This window comes from Python bivittatus, unplaced genomic scaffold, assembly GCF_059951505.1.
Source record: "Python bivittatus isolate LINGU-HERP-01145 unplaced genomic scaffold, Pbiv_v1 ctg000080_np1212, whole genome shotgun sequence".
NCBI classification, from domain to species: domain Eukaryota; kingdom Metazoa; phylum Chordata; class Lepidosauria; order Squamata; family Pythonidae; genus Python; species Python bivittatus.
Window position 1 is genome coordinate 58023366 of NW_028277035.1, and position 16168 is coordinate 58039533.

At 37.6% G+C, this 16168-nt stretch overlaps 1 protein-coding gene across 1 annotated transcript in view; it reads left to right on the forward strand.

Annotated features, from left to right (window-relative positions):
- The window catches only part of CACNA1D (calcium voltage-gated channel subunit alpha1 D), a 242030-nt gene that overhangs the window by 112276 nt on the left and 113586 nt on the right, over positions 1 to 16168 (forward strand). The window contains 2 exon segments of the mRNA XM_088134184.1: positions 2118 to 2221; positions 13293 to 13462. Coding sequence (XP_087990310.1) covers positions 2118 to 2221; positions 13293 to 13462 — 274 coding nt within the window.

The following is a 16168-nucleotide window of genomic DNA, read 5'->3' on the forward strand; positions in this document are numbered from 1 at the left end:
TACACATACAGAGAGAGTTAAAAAATCTCCTCTCACCCCTGTGAGTGGTACGTGTCTTCCTCAATCTCGGGTCCTCTACCAGAGGCCTGGGAGTTTGAGGGCTCTGCGCAGTGTCTTCACTGTTCCCAGCACTGCACTCTTCTGGACAGAGAGCCCTGATGTTGTTCCTGGGATCTGTTGGTGCCACTCTCCCAGCTCAGGAGTCACAGCCCCGAGCACTCCTACCACCACTGGGACCACTTTGGCTTTTACTTTCCACAACCTCTCTAGTTCCTCCTTCAGGCCCTGGTACTTCTCCAGCTTCTCATACTTATTCTTCTTGATGTTGCTGTCACTTGGCACCGCTACTTCTATCACCATTGCTGTTTTCTGTTGTGTGTCCGTGTGTGTGTGTGTTCTTCCTAGTGTTTTTTCCACAGGTGCAGGGTCCGCTTTTTTTGGTTCAACCGAATGTTGATCCATTGGTTGTGACAGGAATTGACCAACCGGTTTGTGACCCGAGCTTGACGTCATGGGCTGAGAGAGAGTAATTGGCCCAAAGTCACCCAGCCGGCTTTCATACCTAAGGCAGGACTAGAAGTCACAGTGTCCTGCTTTCTAGCCTGGAGCTTTAACCACTAGACAAACTGGTGCTCTCTCTCTCCCTCCCTCTCTCCCTCCCTCCCTCTCTCTCTATATGTCTGAAATCCTGAAAAAAGATAATAGATAGATAGATAGATAGATAGATAGATAGATAGATAGATAGATAGATAGGCAGGCAGGCAGGCAGGCAGGCAGGCAGGCAGGCAGGCAGGCAGGCAGGCAGGCAGGCACTAAGCACCAGATCCATAGAAGCAGGGGTCTACCACACTAGACAGGACCCAAGGTGCAGACTGTGCACAGAGGCCTCAGAGACAGTCCAACACAGAGTGGCAGAGTGTAAGACACAGGCAGGAACAGCATACACTGAACTGCACAACCAAGTAGCATCTGCACAGTGTATGGGCTAGACCCTCCCAAGTCCAGATGGGAGATTCCACAGAAGGTGATGGAGAATAACAGGGCTAAGATCCTGTGGGACTTAGGGTAACGGACAGGCAAGTACTGCCCAACCAACCAGACATCGTGGTAGTAGACAAAGACCAGAAGACAGCAGTGGTGATAGATGTAGTGGTGCCAAGTGACAGCAACATCAGGAAGAAGGAGTATGAGAAGCTGAAGAAGTACCAGGGCCTAAAGGAGGAACTAGAGAGGTTGTGGAAAGTAAAGGCCAAAGTGGTCCCAGTGGTGGTAGGAGCGCTCGGGGCTGTGACTCCTAAGCTCGGAGAGTGGTGCCAGCAGATCCCAGAAACAACTTTGGAGCTCTCTGTCCAGAAGAGTGCAGTGCTAGGAACAGCTCAGATATTGTGCAGAACCCTCAACCTCCCAGGCCTCTGGTAGAGGACCCGAGATTGAGGAAGACACATACCACCCATAGGGGTGAGAGGGGATGTTTATTTATATATATATAAGCATTGTATCTTTTTTCAGGATTTCAGACACTAAATTCCTGGTTTTGAACTGGAATACTTTATGATACTGAGACTTCACATGTAAATAATTGGAATTGAATTTAGTGGTGTCATTCCACTGATGGAGTGTACTAATTCCTGTATTATCCTGCTTGTGAGAATTGGGAATCCCTTAGCACCTATACAGGGCACAGACTATCTGATTACATAAATGGAAGTGCACTTGCTTAAATGTTGGATGTTACTCATGCTAAGATTTTTTTCCCCCATGCCAGGCTATAATTTTTTGGGCTTTGCAAGAGCTACAATTAAAATAACTTTCTGTCTGGCAAAATCTAGAAGTTTCTTTTTACATATTGCCATTCACTTCTATTCATTTTTGCATGTAAAAGAATTATTATCGTATAAAATCGATGGAGTTCTGGTGCTTTTGTATCTTTCCCTGCTATTTCTAAATATACATTTGAAGTGATGAGAAAAGGGTTTCTTTAATCTTCTTTTCCCCCTTATATCTGGTAATTATAAAAGGGACTGTATTTATTTCTCTTGCATATGTTTTCGGTCACCAACTGTTCATTATTACAGATGGAAGCAAATGTTTCTATAAGATCGTCTTATTTCTTACAGATGAATGATGCTATGGGATTTGAATTGCCATGGGTGTATTTTGTCAGTCTCGTCATCTTTGGGTCATTTTTCGTTCTAAATCTTGTTCTCGGTGTATTGAGCGGGTAAGCACACACCTTTTTCATCCTAGAAGCAGAGTCCAGGTTTCAGTTGCCATGATCACATAGGTAGCATATAGAGATTAAATAAAAAAATTGGGAATAAAATTTCAAAATTAAAACATGGTGAACCAGAGCTTCTCTAAGATAAATAGTGTGAACAAAATACAAGGCCATTTTCTAAAAAACAAAGAGAATTTTTTTCCTCCAGAAAATCAGTTTAAATATAACTATAGCATTAGATATGAAAAAGTACCATTAATTAGAAATTAATTGGCAACTTAGAGATCAGTGCAAATAAAATAAGCGCCCAACCCTTTAACAATTGCCTATTTCCACATGGCATAAAGATACAAAAGGATTATGTACATTTTCATGACTAAATACGTGTTATCTTGCACATCGTGTGTAAATGCTAGAGTGTTGGTAAATCTGGTAAATGCTGAAGCACTGTGTTGATAAAATGAGCAGATGGTGCTAGTACACCAAATACCTGTGTGATCTGTCAATTGTGAAAGGACTCTGCTATATAGTGAGTAGCTGAATCATAATGTATTTCCTTACATTTTACAGGTAAATGATGCAATAGGATGTGAATGGCCATGGATCTATTTTGTTAGTCTTATCATTCTTGGCTCATTTTTCGTACTTAACCTGGTTCTTGGTGTACTTAGTGGGTAAGCAGTTGAATTAAACTTGTATTTCACACCACAGTGTGTAAAATGGTCTATGCGTTTGCTTAAGTTTCACAGTGCTGGCTTTTCTGCATGTGCCTTGGATTGGTATGCCGTTTTATGAATGTTTGCTCTTCTGACTGCCCGAATTTTATGCTTGTACCTGTCGGTGATGCGTTTACGGTGCTTGCCAGCTCCTTTCGCTAAATGAAGAACTAACACCACCAGCACTACACCACTGCACTCCTTGCAGACACGAGTGATCTAAAACACCTGAGTAAGCAGCGTATATTTTTAAATATGGATAATGGCCATTGTTCACTGTTACCTACAACAATGCAACACTCACATTAGCAAACAGACCTATCATGTAAATTATCTGTAAAATGTATCTTAGCAGGCGCTTCATTTTTCTATTTCTATTTTTGCCCATTGTTTAGTTTTTCTAAATATTTTATGCTCCCTCAACATTGAGGGAAACATCCTTTCTAAAGATATGAAATTTAATCTAGGGAATAGTATAAATAGCTCATTTTGCCATAAGCTGTAAAAACAGTAATTTATCAGGTCAAGCCATCTCATCATTGCCAAAGGGAAAGTTTGTCATCTCACCATCATGTGTTCCAGAAGTTTTGTTGCCTGTACTGAAAAAAAGAGCATGGTATACTGGCAGACTTCCTATCCTGATGGTGTCAGCTAGAGATGTGCAAAACTTAACAATTTGGAAATGAAACGTTCTGGAAAACTCCCGAACATTTCTTTCTCCTTCCACACCATGCTGAATAGAACGTGTTGTTCTAGGAGCCATTTGGCAATTTCCAGAAGTAATTCCTCCAAAATGGAACCAATTTAAGGTAACCAGGAATTTTTTTCTGTATTTTAGACCAAAAATTCCTATTCCAGAGCCAGACCCTACCTGAGAGACCTCTAATCTCTTCTAATTTGGAAATTTTGCTTTGGAAAAGGCCAAGCCACTCCAAAGTTCCAGAGGGGAACAGACCATTTCGGACTTCTTTGAAGTGTTCTGTTCCCAAATCAGTGAGTTTTTCACATCCTCTGGGTCTGTGTGTGTGTGTGTGCGCGCGTGTGCGCCTTCATGTCAGTCTTGACTCCTGGCAACTGCCTGAACAAGTCATGCAGTTTTCTTGGCAGAAATTTCAGAAATGGTTTCCCCTTACCTTCTTCTTCCTAGGGCTGAGAGAGAGTAACTGGCTCAAAGTCACCAAACTAGTGTTTGTATATTAATGTACGGAAAAATGCTTGTAACATCAAACAATTTAAAAAATGCTTGCACCAGGAACCATAAAACACATATTCTTCTTTCCCAGCCTTATCCTACAACTTCAGCCAAAGTCACCACTGGGAAACAGACATTCACTGTTAAACTGAATGTGACCCATTATTTTGATTATCATCTGTAGGCAATTAGAGCAGGTGCCTGGCTGACCTTGTCTGACCTTGGAAGCTAAGCAGGGTTGGGCTTGAATAATACTTGGATGGAGGACTACCAGGCTATAGACTTGGCTGGGAAATGGAAAATCATCCTTGAAGGATGCAGTGGTAAAGGTTGATGGGGGGGGGGGGAGCAACATCTAGAGGACCACTTACTGCCACCTCTGAACTAGAATATGCTAGTCAGTATACATTATTAGAAATGTAAATGACAGAGACAATACTCTCTGAAACCATTCTCTGGAAGATATGACAATAATCTATGCTTAAGCCATTCAGGAATGCTATTGTTTCATGAACTTAAAACTAGGAAATATATTTCTAAACTCTGCTAGCTTTTAAAATTCATTATCTGTAGGAGATGTTAACACATAAATAATATTGAGAACAAATCTGTGCGTGAATAGTAGGTATGCATCTGAATTTGCAGAAAGAGGTCATGTTTAACTTTGTACCATGTAGAGGTTGCATCAACTTCTGTTTACTAGGGATTATTGAAACGCACAATTTGACCAGGGGTACCTAAACTTTTGTACACTATTACATGTTTGAGTGGTACAAACATGTTTCTAAGAGGATCCTGGAAAATGGCTTTTTTAGATTACAAATTGTTTTAAATAAAGACAGAAGAATAACACTTTAAATATAGAAATAATTAATTCTGATTTGGTTTTTTGTTTTATAAAGTAGCTACCTAACTATGAGTCAGGCCAATGTTCCTGTAATCTAGGAAGGTTAAGACTCACTGAACTTGGCCATATTTTTTTCAGGCCAGATGTGCTAAGAAATTGAATTAGTTGGAGACTAGTCTTTTACCACATACTTTACTCCTAACCTTACAGAATATGGCTAAAGAAACAATTCTGTTCCTTTCAGCTTGTTAGTTAACTTTGATTTACAATTTCCAATCAACCTCTGGCACTGTTTTCATGAAACAGTTCTGATGCCCCCTGATTTTAATTTATCATGTTATTTAAATTATTTATTTATTTATTATATTATATTATACCTTTTCCCCTAACAGTGGCGCTTTGAACAGCCAACAATAATCAGTGTAAGGTAAAAATGAATAACTTAAGAACCCCATTAAAATATACCAGTAGTCCTTGACTTATGACCGCAACAGGGATCAGAAAATTCATCATTAAGCAGTGCAGTCATTAAGTGAGGCATCACATGACTGCACCCGATTTTATGACATTTTTTGTAGAGGTCGTTAAGCAAATCACTGCAGCTGTTAAGTGAATCACATGGTTCCCCATTGATTTTGCTTGTTGGAAGCCAGGTGGGAAGGTCACAAATGGTGATCACATGACCCCATTGTAAATACATGCTGGTTGCCAAGCACCTGAAACTTGATCATGTGACCGCGGGGACACTGCTTCCTATATCCTGCTCTTCTAAAAAAAATCTGACATTGCTCAAGATATACAGGCAGATATGCATGGAGTCATATCAGATTTTGATCTTACTTATAGTATTAATGGCAATCTTATCATTGTCAAATATTAAATTATTCAGAATGTAGTTATATACCACTTACTTATGAGTAAGTATAGTGAAGTCAATGGGCCTTAAGTAGAAATGCATAAGACTATACATTGTAATATTCATATATTGCAACATGTAAAATTTCAGACTATCCAGTTTTATATGATCTGTGTGACTTAAAAGCATGGCTGCATTTTATTCTATAGATAAAATCTGGAATTTATGCTATAGTTATGTGTAAGCCACCTAGAGTCACTTGGATAGTGAGATGGGTGGCATATAAATTTGATAAATAAATAAATAAATAAATATAGTTATTTTCATATGATTTTTATGCAATGTTAGTTTATGCTCAATATGTCTATGAAATATGACATTGAAATATGTTTTGATCTTTGTATTTCTGAATTGCTTTTCTCTTTGTTGAACTGCATGACTGACTAATGTATTGTTAGACTGATGTAGGCAAGACCTAATTTGGGAGATAATTTGTTTTACATTTGGTCTTTTCTGAAGGTAAATAGGAAACACTGAAATTGCTGTTTTAAAAAAAGGCATGACTCTAAAGTTGAAAAGGCTAGTTTTATGATTATCTTCAGTTAATTTTTCATAATATAAAAGGAATACTTTAAAACATTTAAAGTAAATATTTTAAATTAAGAAGTCTGTTGACAGCAGTGGATCTAAATTAAGCTTCTGAAGGACACATTAGATAGCTATCTCCTATTTGTCAGCAGTCATAAATTCCTTTTCTCATTATATGCTTTTCAGAATATGGATACTGCATGAATCCATTTCATGAAAAATGCTGGAACTGGATTTGATTTCCATTTACAGAGCAGCATTATTCACAGGTTGCACTAAGCCATAGTTTTTTGAATAAAGTACAATTGAGTGAGTGTCACAGAATGTTAAACCACAGGTCATTGCAGCAGATTGACTCAGTCTGCAAAGTGGAAGGCTGAAGATATCACACACCCCACCCTCATTTGAGAAGTCCTCGGGTCTTCCTACCCTGGTCCCTCTTCCTACTTTGACATAGCAGCTTGATATTTCTTGCTGCTTCCACTTATCTTCCAGGGGCTGCTTCACCTGGCATCCATCCTCGAATTACATTATATGTGAGAAAGAACCATCACACTCTGTGCTGCCTTTCTGGCAATTAAAAGATTAAAAAGTAAAAAGTGAAATAATTTCAATAAATTGAAATCCTTGTAGTCACGTAAGGTAGAGATGTGGTAGCTAGATGATTCAGATTTTTCTCTCTCCCTGTAGGAGATAAACCAATCTCACAGGAGGTAAATAAAATCAAACTTTATTTTAAAAAAAGAAAGATGAGATGTAAGAAAACCTTTTCTCTTTAAACACCAAACTGCAAATATTCATTGTTGAAAAAAAAATTAGAATTATTCATATCATGGTCAGCCACTTACAAGTTAGTTTGAAAGAAAAACCACAAAGAAAAATAAACTGTTCAAGACAGACCATATGGTGGTGTTAGACCACTAAAGATGGAGCACTTCCTGCTATAATCTGTGGGGAGATATTAGGGCAGCATCAATTTACTATTACATATCATGAGGAAAATGATGGGAAAATTTGATATCTTCAGGCCTACCAGAAGTGAAGAATAAAACCAAAGATAAACGCTCAAAGTCTTAATATGTACTGGAAATTAAAGACAATGACATTTCAGCACTATGCAACAAACAGAAGGCACACCATGCCCAAATTCCTGGCTAGTGGTTTACCTGTTTCTATGGAAATAGAAACTACTTGAGTCATCTGTTCCATAGTTTCAATTCCCTGGACTTTCCCTAGCTTTCTGGAGAATTCCAATTTAAATTAGAGGCTATGGGGAATGATGCTACCTCCATGCTTTTTCCAAACTTTATTCACAGGGTGCAACAGAATTATCTCTGTTGGACCAAAATATAGCCCCTTTTTCCAACATACTAAAGGGCTGGTGTAATTTCATTCTGTGGGTGTATGTGACCGATAGCCACCTCTTGCTCATGGGGAAGTGGATTGTAAGTCAGAAGTTTGCATTCTGGTGTGAACTGTGTGACTACCACACTTACAGCAGCCATGGTTTACAAACTTGGTTTACAGACTTTACAAATGCCTAGATGCATACTGTATGCCAAGCCAGTGTCAAACAAATTACAAATTGGGCTTAGTATAATATGTAAACCCAATCAGTATGCATTCTACTGCATACCCATTTATTTTTTTAATTTTACAGTCATGAACCAAAAGTATGCATAGATACAGTATAAAATTGTAATCAGAGTAAGGCATTCACATGCTAGGAAATTAGAGGTGTGGTACATATTATAAATTATCTAACATCTAAGCCCAAAATAAGTAGCCAAAGCATGCAAGCCTAGTTATGATCCAAACCAGCAGTGTCTGATGGCAATTACAATTGAGCAGCATTTAGCAATTTTCATAGACATTTCAGCAGATGGATCTGCTGGTAAAAAGCACACCACCTCTGCTTCAGGACAACTTGTACATTTAGCAAAGATGGAGAATATTAATCCAAAGCACTAAGCAAAACATGCCAGACTATCTCTGTGGCTTTGTCCAAGCATAGACTCCAAATATGGGATGTTTCTGAACTTGCTCTTCAACACTTTTGACCATTAAACTTTGCTAATGTAAATGCCTTTCTAGAAGCCATGTTAGTAAAATAGTTAGGAATAGTGAAAGGTTTATAACAGATGCTCCCATAAAAATAATTTAAAGCTTTGGATTTGCCATTCTACAGGTCCAAGTGAAGGTCTCTCTTTGACCTCTAACATAACTTTCTCTCTCCCATGCATTAACAGGGATGTTTGGATGCCATTGATTTTCTAATAATGGTGGCAATTGATCAGTCTCTTAGTGAATAAGACCATCTTGTTAGTAATTAATTTCTAGTTAACTCATAGAATTAAGTTAGATTTAGGCAACCTGATGCATACCTGTTTTGAATGTGAACTCCTATTAAATCTGGCCATTGGTTATGCTGGCTAATCTTATGAGAGTTATAGCTCAAAACACTGGAAGACACCAGGTTGCCAAACTTTGATTTAAGGAACCAGAAGGAACACTTCACTTCAGTCACCACCATCCACTCCAATCATATTTCAGGTTAAAATCTACCTGCATCTGTTCTCATTATTTATATGGATTTTTTGCATCAAACTTGATTTTCTTCCAATAGTTATTTCAGTTTTAGAATGTATTCTTGATGCAAACTTGTCTAATACGTTTATATTGGCCAAAATATTATATGTCTGCATGCTTCAATTTAAGTCAGATTTATCAGTACATACTCCAGATACAGTCTTCTGAATAACAATCAGTACATGAGATAGTATCAGGACATTTTCTCTTATTTAACATTCCAAATAACTGAGGGAATATTTTGGAATCTTATCTCTCTTACTTTCAAAATGCCCTTATGAGGCACAGTTCTGAGTTTATAGAATGAAGTGAATCATTTCCTCAGAACCACCCAGTGAGTTTGCAATTAGGGTGAAATGTGAACTTGGACATACCAGTTTACAATTTAACACTCAGCCAAGCATAACACTAATGCAGCCAGTAAAGGAAAGGAAAAGTTTATAGAGTTGAGCTGTAAGTGTGAGAAGGGGCTGTTGCTGAGCACATGAGTCCATTAAAGAAAAAAAAAAGACAAGGAACCTTGCAGTGTGCATATTAAATCAAGTAATTAATTAATGGGTGCAGTTAGTTGAAACTGAATAATTAATTGATGAAAAATATTTTAATGAGCTGCCATTTATTATCTTTTCAGAATAGGATTTTCACTGTTTGCAATTACAAAATTTTAAAGATTTAATTAAAGGAATCTATATTTAAAGCTATTTTAGACCTCAGGTGTTAATGACTCTCTAATGGTGTAGTTTCAGGTTACTATAATTGAACATACAAGCACCTAATTATTGTATGAACTTGTATGAATAATATGTTGATTGCCACTAGTTCAGTTAGCTTTAAAAAACCTGAGTCCACATGTTGTGCTAAATTATAGTTTCCTTAATCATGGTTTATTAAATAAGCTGTTAAGACACTTAATCTCCTCACCATCTTACTCACTTTAAGTGCTTCCGTTTCCATTCACCTGTTGATAGGGAAAAGAGGAGAATTCATGAGCCACTGAGCAATTTTATTTACTGTATTTGTTTGACAATAACTTGCAAAGTAACTTTATCTGAACGAGGCTCAGAACTCTGGAGAAACCTGTGTGTTTTCTAAAGATGTATTGAGGTTTATTTAAACAATATTTTCTTCTCTTGTACAAAGAGGTTTAAAATATTTACATTCAAGAACAGTATAAAGCAGATGTGATTGAAATACTCCTTGAACGCTAAATCAAAGCATTGCTTCTCTTTTCCTCCTCTTCCATTATAGTTCACCACCACACCTTCTTTATAGAGCGTTTGGGCTTTTACCTGTTTTCAGCAGCTCCTTGGTCAGACAAAATACATCAAGCTGTCCTGGCTCTCTGGATCTCACAAGACCACAGAGCAAGGGAACAATTCTTACACAGCCAGTGCAAAGCTGCTTCAGTGAAGCACGTTCTATAAAAAAGCTATTTCCATTTTCAGAGCCTTAATAAATGGGAGACCTTTTGTGCCTGAAATCCTACTAACAGCCCATATTCCATGACACAATTGGCTCGATTCATACAACATCCTAAACTATATTTTATCATTTATAAAACACAACGGGTAGGTCTATACAACCTACAAAACCAAAATTAAGCAAACCACGAGGCGAGGTCATTGAAGGTTACTTGTCCTGCTAGCAAAAGTATGAAAAAAGTATCAGGGCTATCAACCAAAGGTTCACGCTCAACATTAAACAGCAGAATTTCTGTCAGGAAAACAAGCAGCAGAAAACTATTATTTTCATCACACTTGATTTGATTTTCAGCATTGTTTTATTAATTTCCTTCCGGTTGAATTTTTGGTTCAATCAAGACAGCAACCTTGGTTCTGGCCACATGTATTCAAGGCAGCCATTCAAAATGAGAGTTAGGATCCAGTGGATTTGTTACCTTCGTATTATAAAATCAGCCCCCTTGTAGAGCAGGAATGATTCATATAGAAAAAGTTTTTTTGTTTTTGTTTTGTTTTTTTACAAAGGTTTCATTTGTAAAATGGCTTGTTTAAGATTTCAATCATTCCTGGGTTATTATACTGTTAACATAGAAAACCTGAAGCTGTAAGAGAGTCATTTCTTTATTTACAAGTGGAAGAACTTTTTTTAATGAGGCGGGATAATGTGCTCCTCGGGAATGGTGCTAACCACTAGAGGATGCCTTCTGTGAAGACAGATTCTACTGGAGGCGCTGCTATTTCTCTGGGTAGCCATGGGAACAAAGGAGACCTTTTCAAACACACTTTATATCTATAACCTGAATGTATTTTCCTGCTTGAGGATAGCAAGCGACTAATGTTCTGGCATGTCCCTATACGACCCTTCTATATGGGAAAGTTACAGGTTTGTAGTAATACTTTTATTCAGTCATATATATTCCTGGCAATTTCTACAGCCGTGCTATTCTTACAGAGGGTGCCCTTGGATTCCTTTATTAAGAAACTGTTCAGTTAATTATGTGGACACATCCCTAAAAACAGCTGCAGCACAGCACGTGCAGGATTAAGAGAAAAAGGCATTTAAATAATGATGCATTAAATAGCAAACGGCAGTGAACTGTCAGTTTCAGTTTTCTGGCAAAAGCAAATGAAGACGCTTTGACAGTATTCCTTTTCTCAGCAGAGCTTAGGATAAATAGGAAGAGAACAAAGTGCAAACATAAAAGCTTTTCATTCTCCAACATGAAGAGTCTAACCAAAAATAAAAATAAAATCAACATTTTATGCATTCATTCATTCATTTATATGTTTTCTATACCACCCATCTTACTCAAGTGACTCTATATGGCTTACAAGGATTAGAAACACAAAAAAGCCCACAACATATAACCCCAGGCACCCAAGAACAAACAGTATCACCACTCACCCCCCCCCCCCAAAAACGACAACAGTAGAGGTTATCTAACTACCTGACCCAAATGCCTGGGGAAACAGCCAGGTCTTTAATGCCTTGTGAAAAACTAGCAGGGTTGGGGCCAGCTGAATCTCTGGGGTGGGGGGAAATCTCTGGGGGGGTGCTGTTCATTGGGCAGGTGCTGCCACTGAGAAGACATGGTTCTGAGTCCAACAACATTTATCTTTAGTGTCACAAAAATGATGAAAGTATTAGTAACCAAATGTTACCAGCTCAGTCTATTGTTTGAGAACACTTTTATGCGTTCATTGTATTATTAATCTGGTGTTCTCTAGGCAATGAATAAAAACACCTGAATAAATTCTGCCAGGTATAGTAGTTTTGTGCCTGGAAAGTATTTACTTGGAGTTTGGAACTAGAATCCTTTGAAACATGACTCATCAAACTGTGGTACTACACACTACATGGGGCTGCCCTTGGAAAGTATCTGGAAGCTTCAACTAGTGCAAGTGCAGGAGCCCCTAAGAGGACACAAATTACACCTCTGCTCCATGAACTGCATTGGTTACCAGTTTGCTTCTGGGTCCAATTGAAGGTGCTGGTTTTTACCTTTAGAGCCCTATCTGAGGGACCACCTCTTCCTGATTACATCTACCTGTCCCATCAGGTCCAGAAGGAGAGGCATGCTGTGGGTCCTGTCTGCAAAAGAGTTCCATCTGACGGGACCTAGGAGGCAAGCCTTTTCTGCTATGGCACCTGCCCTCTGGAACATTATTCCTCTCAGGGTGAGGTTAGCTGCAACCCTTACTGCCTTCCGGAAAGCCCTTAAAACGTTATTTTTCAACAATCCTGGGGATCCCCTGGCAATAGGGAGCTTGCGTGTTGGCTGCATTATGTGTAATATTCTCCTGTTTGTGGTCTTGTTTTTAATCTGTTTATTTTTTTAAAGTGTTTTTAATTGGTTTTGCAGTATGTTTTAATAGTAGGTTTTATTGTATGCCACCCAGAGACACTTGGCGTGAGATGGGCAGCCATATAAATTTGAGAAAAAAATAAAATAGCTGGCAGTGCCACCTAGGATCCTAATTACATTTCTGAGGATGAAAGGAAGTATTATATCCAATCTATTTCAGTACTGTCACACATTTTAGCATCCAGAGAAGATCCAGAATGATGCCAGTGCAAGTCTGGTAGATGAAGGTTTGGAATTCATATTTTTATGAGTCCTTAAAAGTATAATGCATAAAGAATGCAGCATGGCAAATTATTTGAATTGCTTTGTGATATGCGGGAACTGTTTGCATTTTTGTAAAGTTTCTTTATTGTATGTAATCTTGTCAAGAGAAAAAGGAAAATATGGGGGGTTGATTTTTTTGTTAGAAAGCTGTGCAGCTTCATAAATCAGTATCTTGTGTTTTATCTGAATCCCATAGGGAATTTTCCAAGGAAAGAGAAAAAGCCAAGGCCAGGGGAGATTTTCAGAAGCTGCGTGAAAAACAACAGCTAGAAGAAGACCTCAAAGGCTATTTGGATTGGATTACCCAAGCAGAAGACATTGACCCAGAGAATGAAGAGGAAGGTGATGGAGAAGGCAAACGAAATAGTATGTCAAAGCTCCTCAGTTAAAGATAACCAATAAAAGAAGACTCTGTGCTCTAGAAATGGTTTATAATGACCTTCTCTAACTGGCTTCCTCCAAATGTGTTGGGAATGCAATTCCAGAATTCTTAATCAGCATGGCTTTGAGGAATAGTTGTTGGGTAAGCTTGTTGAGAATTCTAGAAGTTCCCAACATTTCGAGGGTAACAGGTTAGAGAAGGCAGCAGATTACAATATAGGTGATTACACACTATAGAATAACCTTATATTTAATTAGTGAATCCCTTCAAATATACGAATTCTGAAAGCAGATTGCTGACTATAGTATTTAATACTGTAAAAATTCACGTAACATTCAAAACACAAGTTTTATGTCGGAATAAGTAGAATCACATTTCTATATATGTTCAATCTAGTAATACAATGACAATTTCAAGAATATATCTATAATGAAAGCATGTAGAAAACTAAATTGAGAATTGATCTAGTAAAGTATATGCATACATACATACACACATATTATTATTCTCTTTTGATGTAAATTATGCAAACCACAGAAAGGGAATAAAGAGTAGTAAGCCAAAGAAATTAAAAGAATGAGATAAAAAGAAAAGGGGATATATCTATCTCACTGCCCCTTTCAATATATTTCTGTACTTGAAAACCATCCTTGTTTCCACCATTTCCATACGTTACTTCTTACATTGTCTCTTGTACTTAAAAGTAATTACATCTCTGTTCTTTCATTCTCTCTATATTAGGATTCCTCAACCTCAGCAACTTTTCCATGGGTGGGCATGCTGGCTGGGGAATTCTGGGAGTTGAAGTCCACCCAACTTAAAGTTGCTGAGGTTGAGGAACCCTGCTCTATATGACCACACCAACATACCAATTTTAGACTGCTCACTCACTTTTCTATTCAATCCATGTGTATTCAGCACCCATTAATTCCTTATTATTATTTTACCACACCCACTTTAGTAGCCTGTTCTTTTGACATCCAACCTTTAAATTTTTCCTGTCATAACCACTTCTCACTTCTGCATCACAAAGTGGATTGAAGCTCACTGTTATAACATCCATTTTCACTTCTTTTAAAACATTCATTCCTCACAACATAGCAGTGTTTCCACCAGCATTCTACCAATTAAAATTTATTTGTCCATTCCCTCCCTTTAGTAAACATTTTATCAAGGTATACAAATTAATCCATTTACTTTAGTTTTTCCCCAATTATATAAAACTTGCCACCATTCATTCATTTTCCATAACCAACACCTTGGTCCTTGACTGATACTTTGATTTTCAGGTCTGAACTTTTTGTTGCATCATACAATCTAATATTCACTGCCAATTATTCCAGTTCTCACCCAGTATCCCAACATCATCTGCCTACAAAAGCACACAAACATTCATGTCCTCAATCAACCCACCTCTAACATTATCAGAAGTATTTCTTATATATTTATCCAACCAAGCGGACATATTCTGTTCTAGATGTTGAATCATTTGCTAAGCATTCCATTTGTTCTCAAACATGCTTTACTTTCATCATATACTACCTTATCATATTCAGCAATCAACATCAATTCTATATTCATGCAGAATATTCACACAGAATATTTCATAATTCAAGCCTATTTACTTTATCATAGTTTCTCTAAATCAATGGATATACAATCAACTTTCTCAGATTTATATGCTCCTTCCAACATCTGGTCTGCTCACTCACTGCCCAGCATAATGCCCTATTGCATTTTCCAAATTTTGCTCATTTCTCAACCCTATCCACCTGAATTTTGCCAAATGCTTTCCTAGGCCCACATAACATATTAATACCCCTGTAGTTTTTGCATTCAGTCTTTCTATCTTTCCCTTTGTATAAGGGAACAACAGTATTCTTCTAATCATCAGGTACAAATGCAGTCTTCATACATATGTTGACTAAATTGCATAGCCATTCCATTAGCAAACCCCATTCATTTTTTAACACTTCTCCAGTTCTATCACGAACACTGCAGACTATTTTTCAGCATTCTCATAACATTTATTACTTTCCCAGTTTTTTTTCTCGGATACTAACATTATTCTTCCTATACAAATCTCTAAAGTCTCCCACATTCCCTCAGTTTGGTTTCATTCTAAATCACTTTATTACATTTATTTTTAATTCCATTCATTCTGGTGGAGACTCCTAGTTTACCCCTTTTCACCCACTTCCAAAGCCATTATTTATTTCCACTAAAATTGGCCTGCATTTTCTTTTTCTTTCAGTCATCAGCCTATGGATTCTTACTTTCGTATGCCCTCAAAACAGCCTAGATACCAATACATACTTTCCGCCATATGTTTAAGTCCTTTCATTCATAATTAAACCTAAACTTTCATTTCTTTGCATGTATTCATCAAATCCTCTCCATCAAATTAGGCTATTTCTTTTAGATCTGTTGCAGCCTTCCCTTTCTCTTATGTTTTAAGACACACAGCATATCTTTTTTTTTATTTCACTTCTTAATTCATGTTCTTTACTATTTATTCCTTTTACATTCAAAGCTGCAATCTTTCATATGCCTTGATTGTCACCAGATTGTGCCCCCCACCGCTCCAGACAGTGACCTCCACTATTATCCTAGCTTTGGTCTATGAAGGCTTTCGTATTTGTTTGCAAGGTACCAAAGGTATAGACTGGATTACCAGCCTTAGCTGCGCC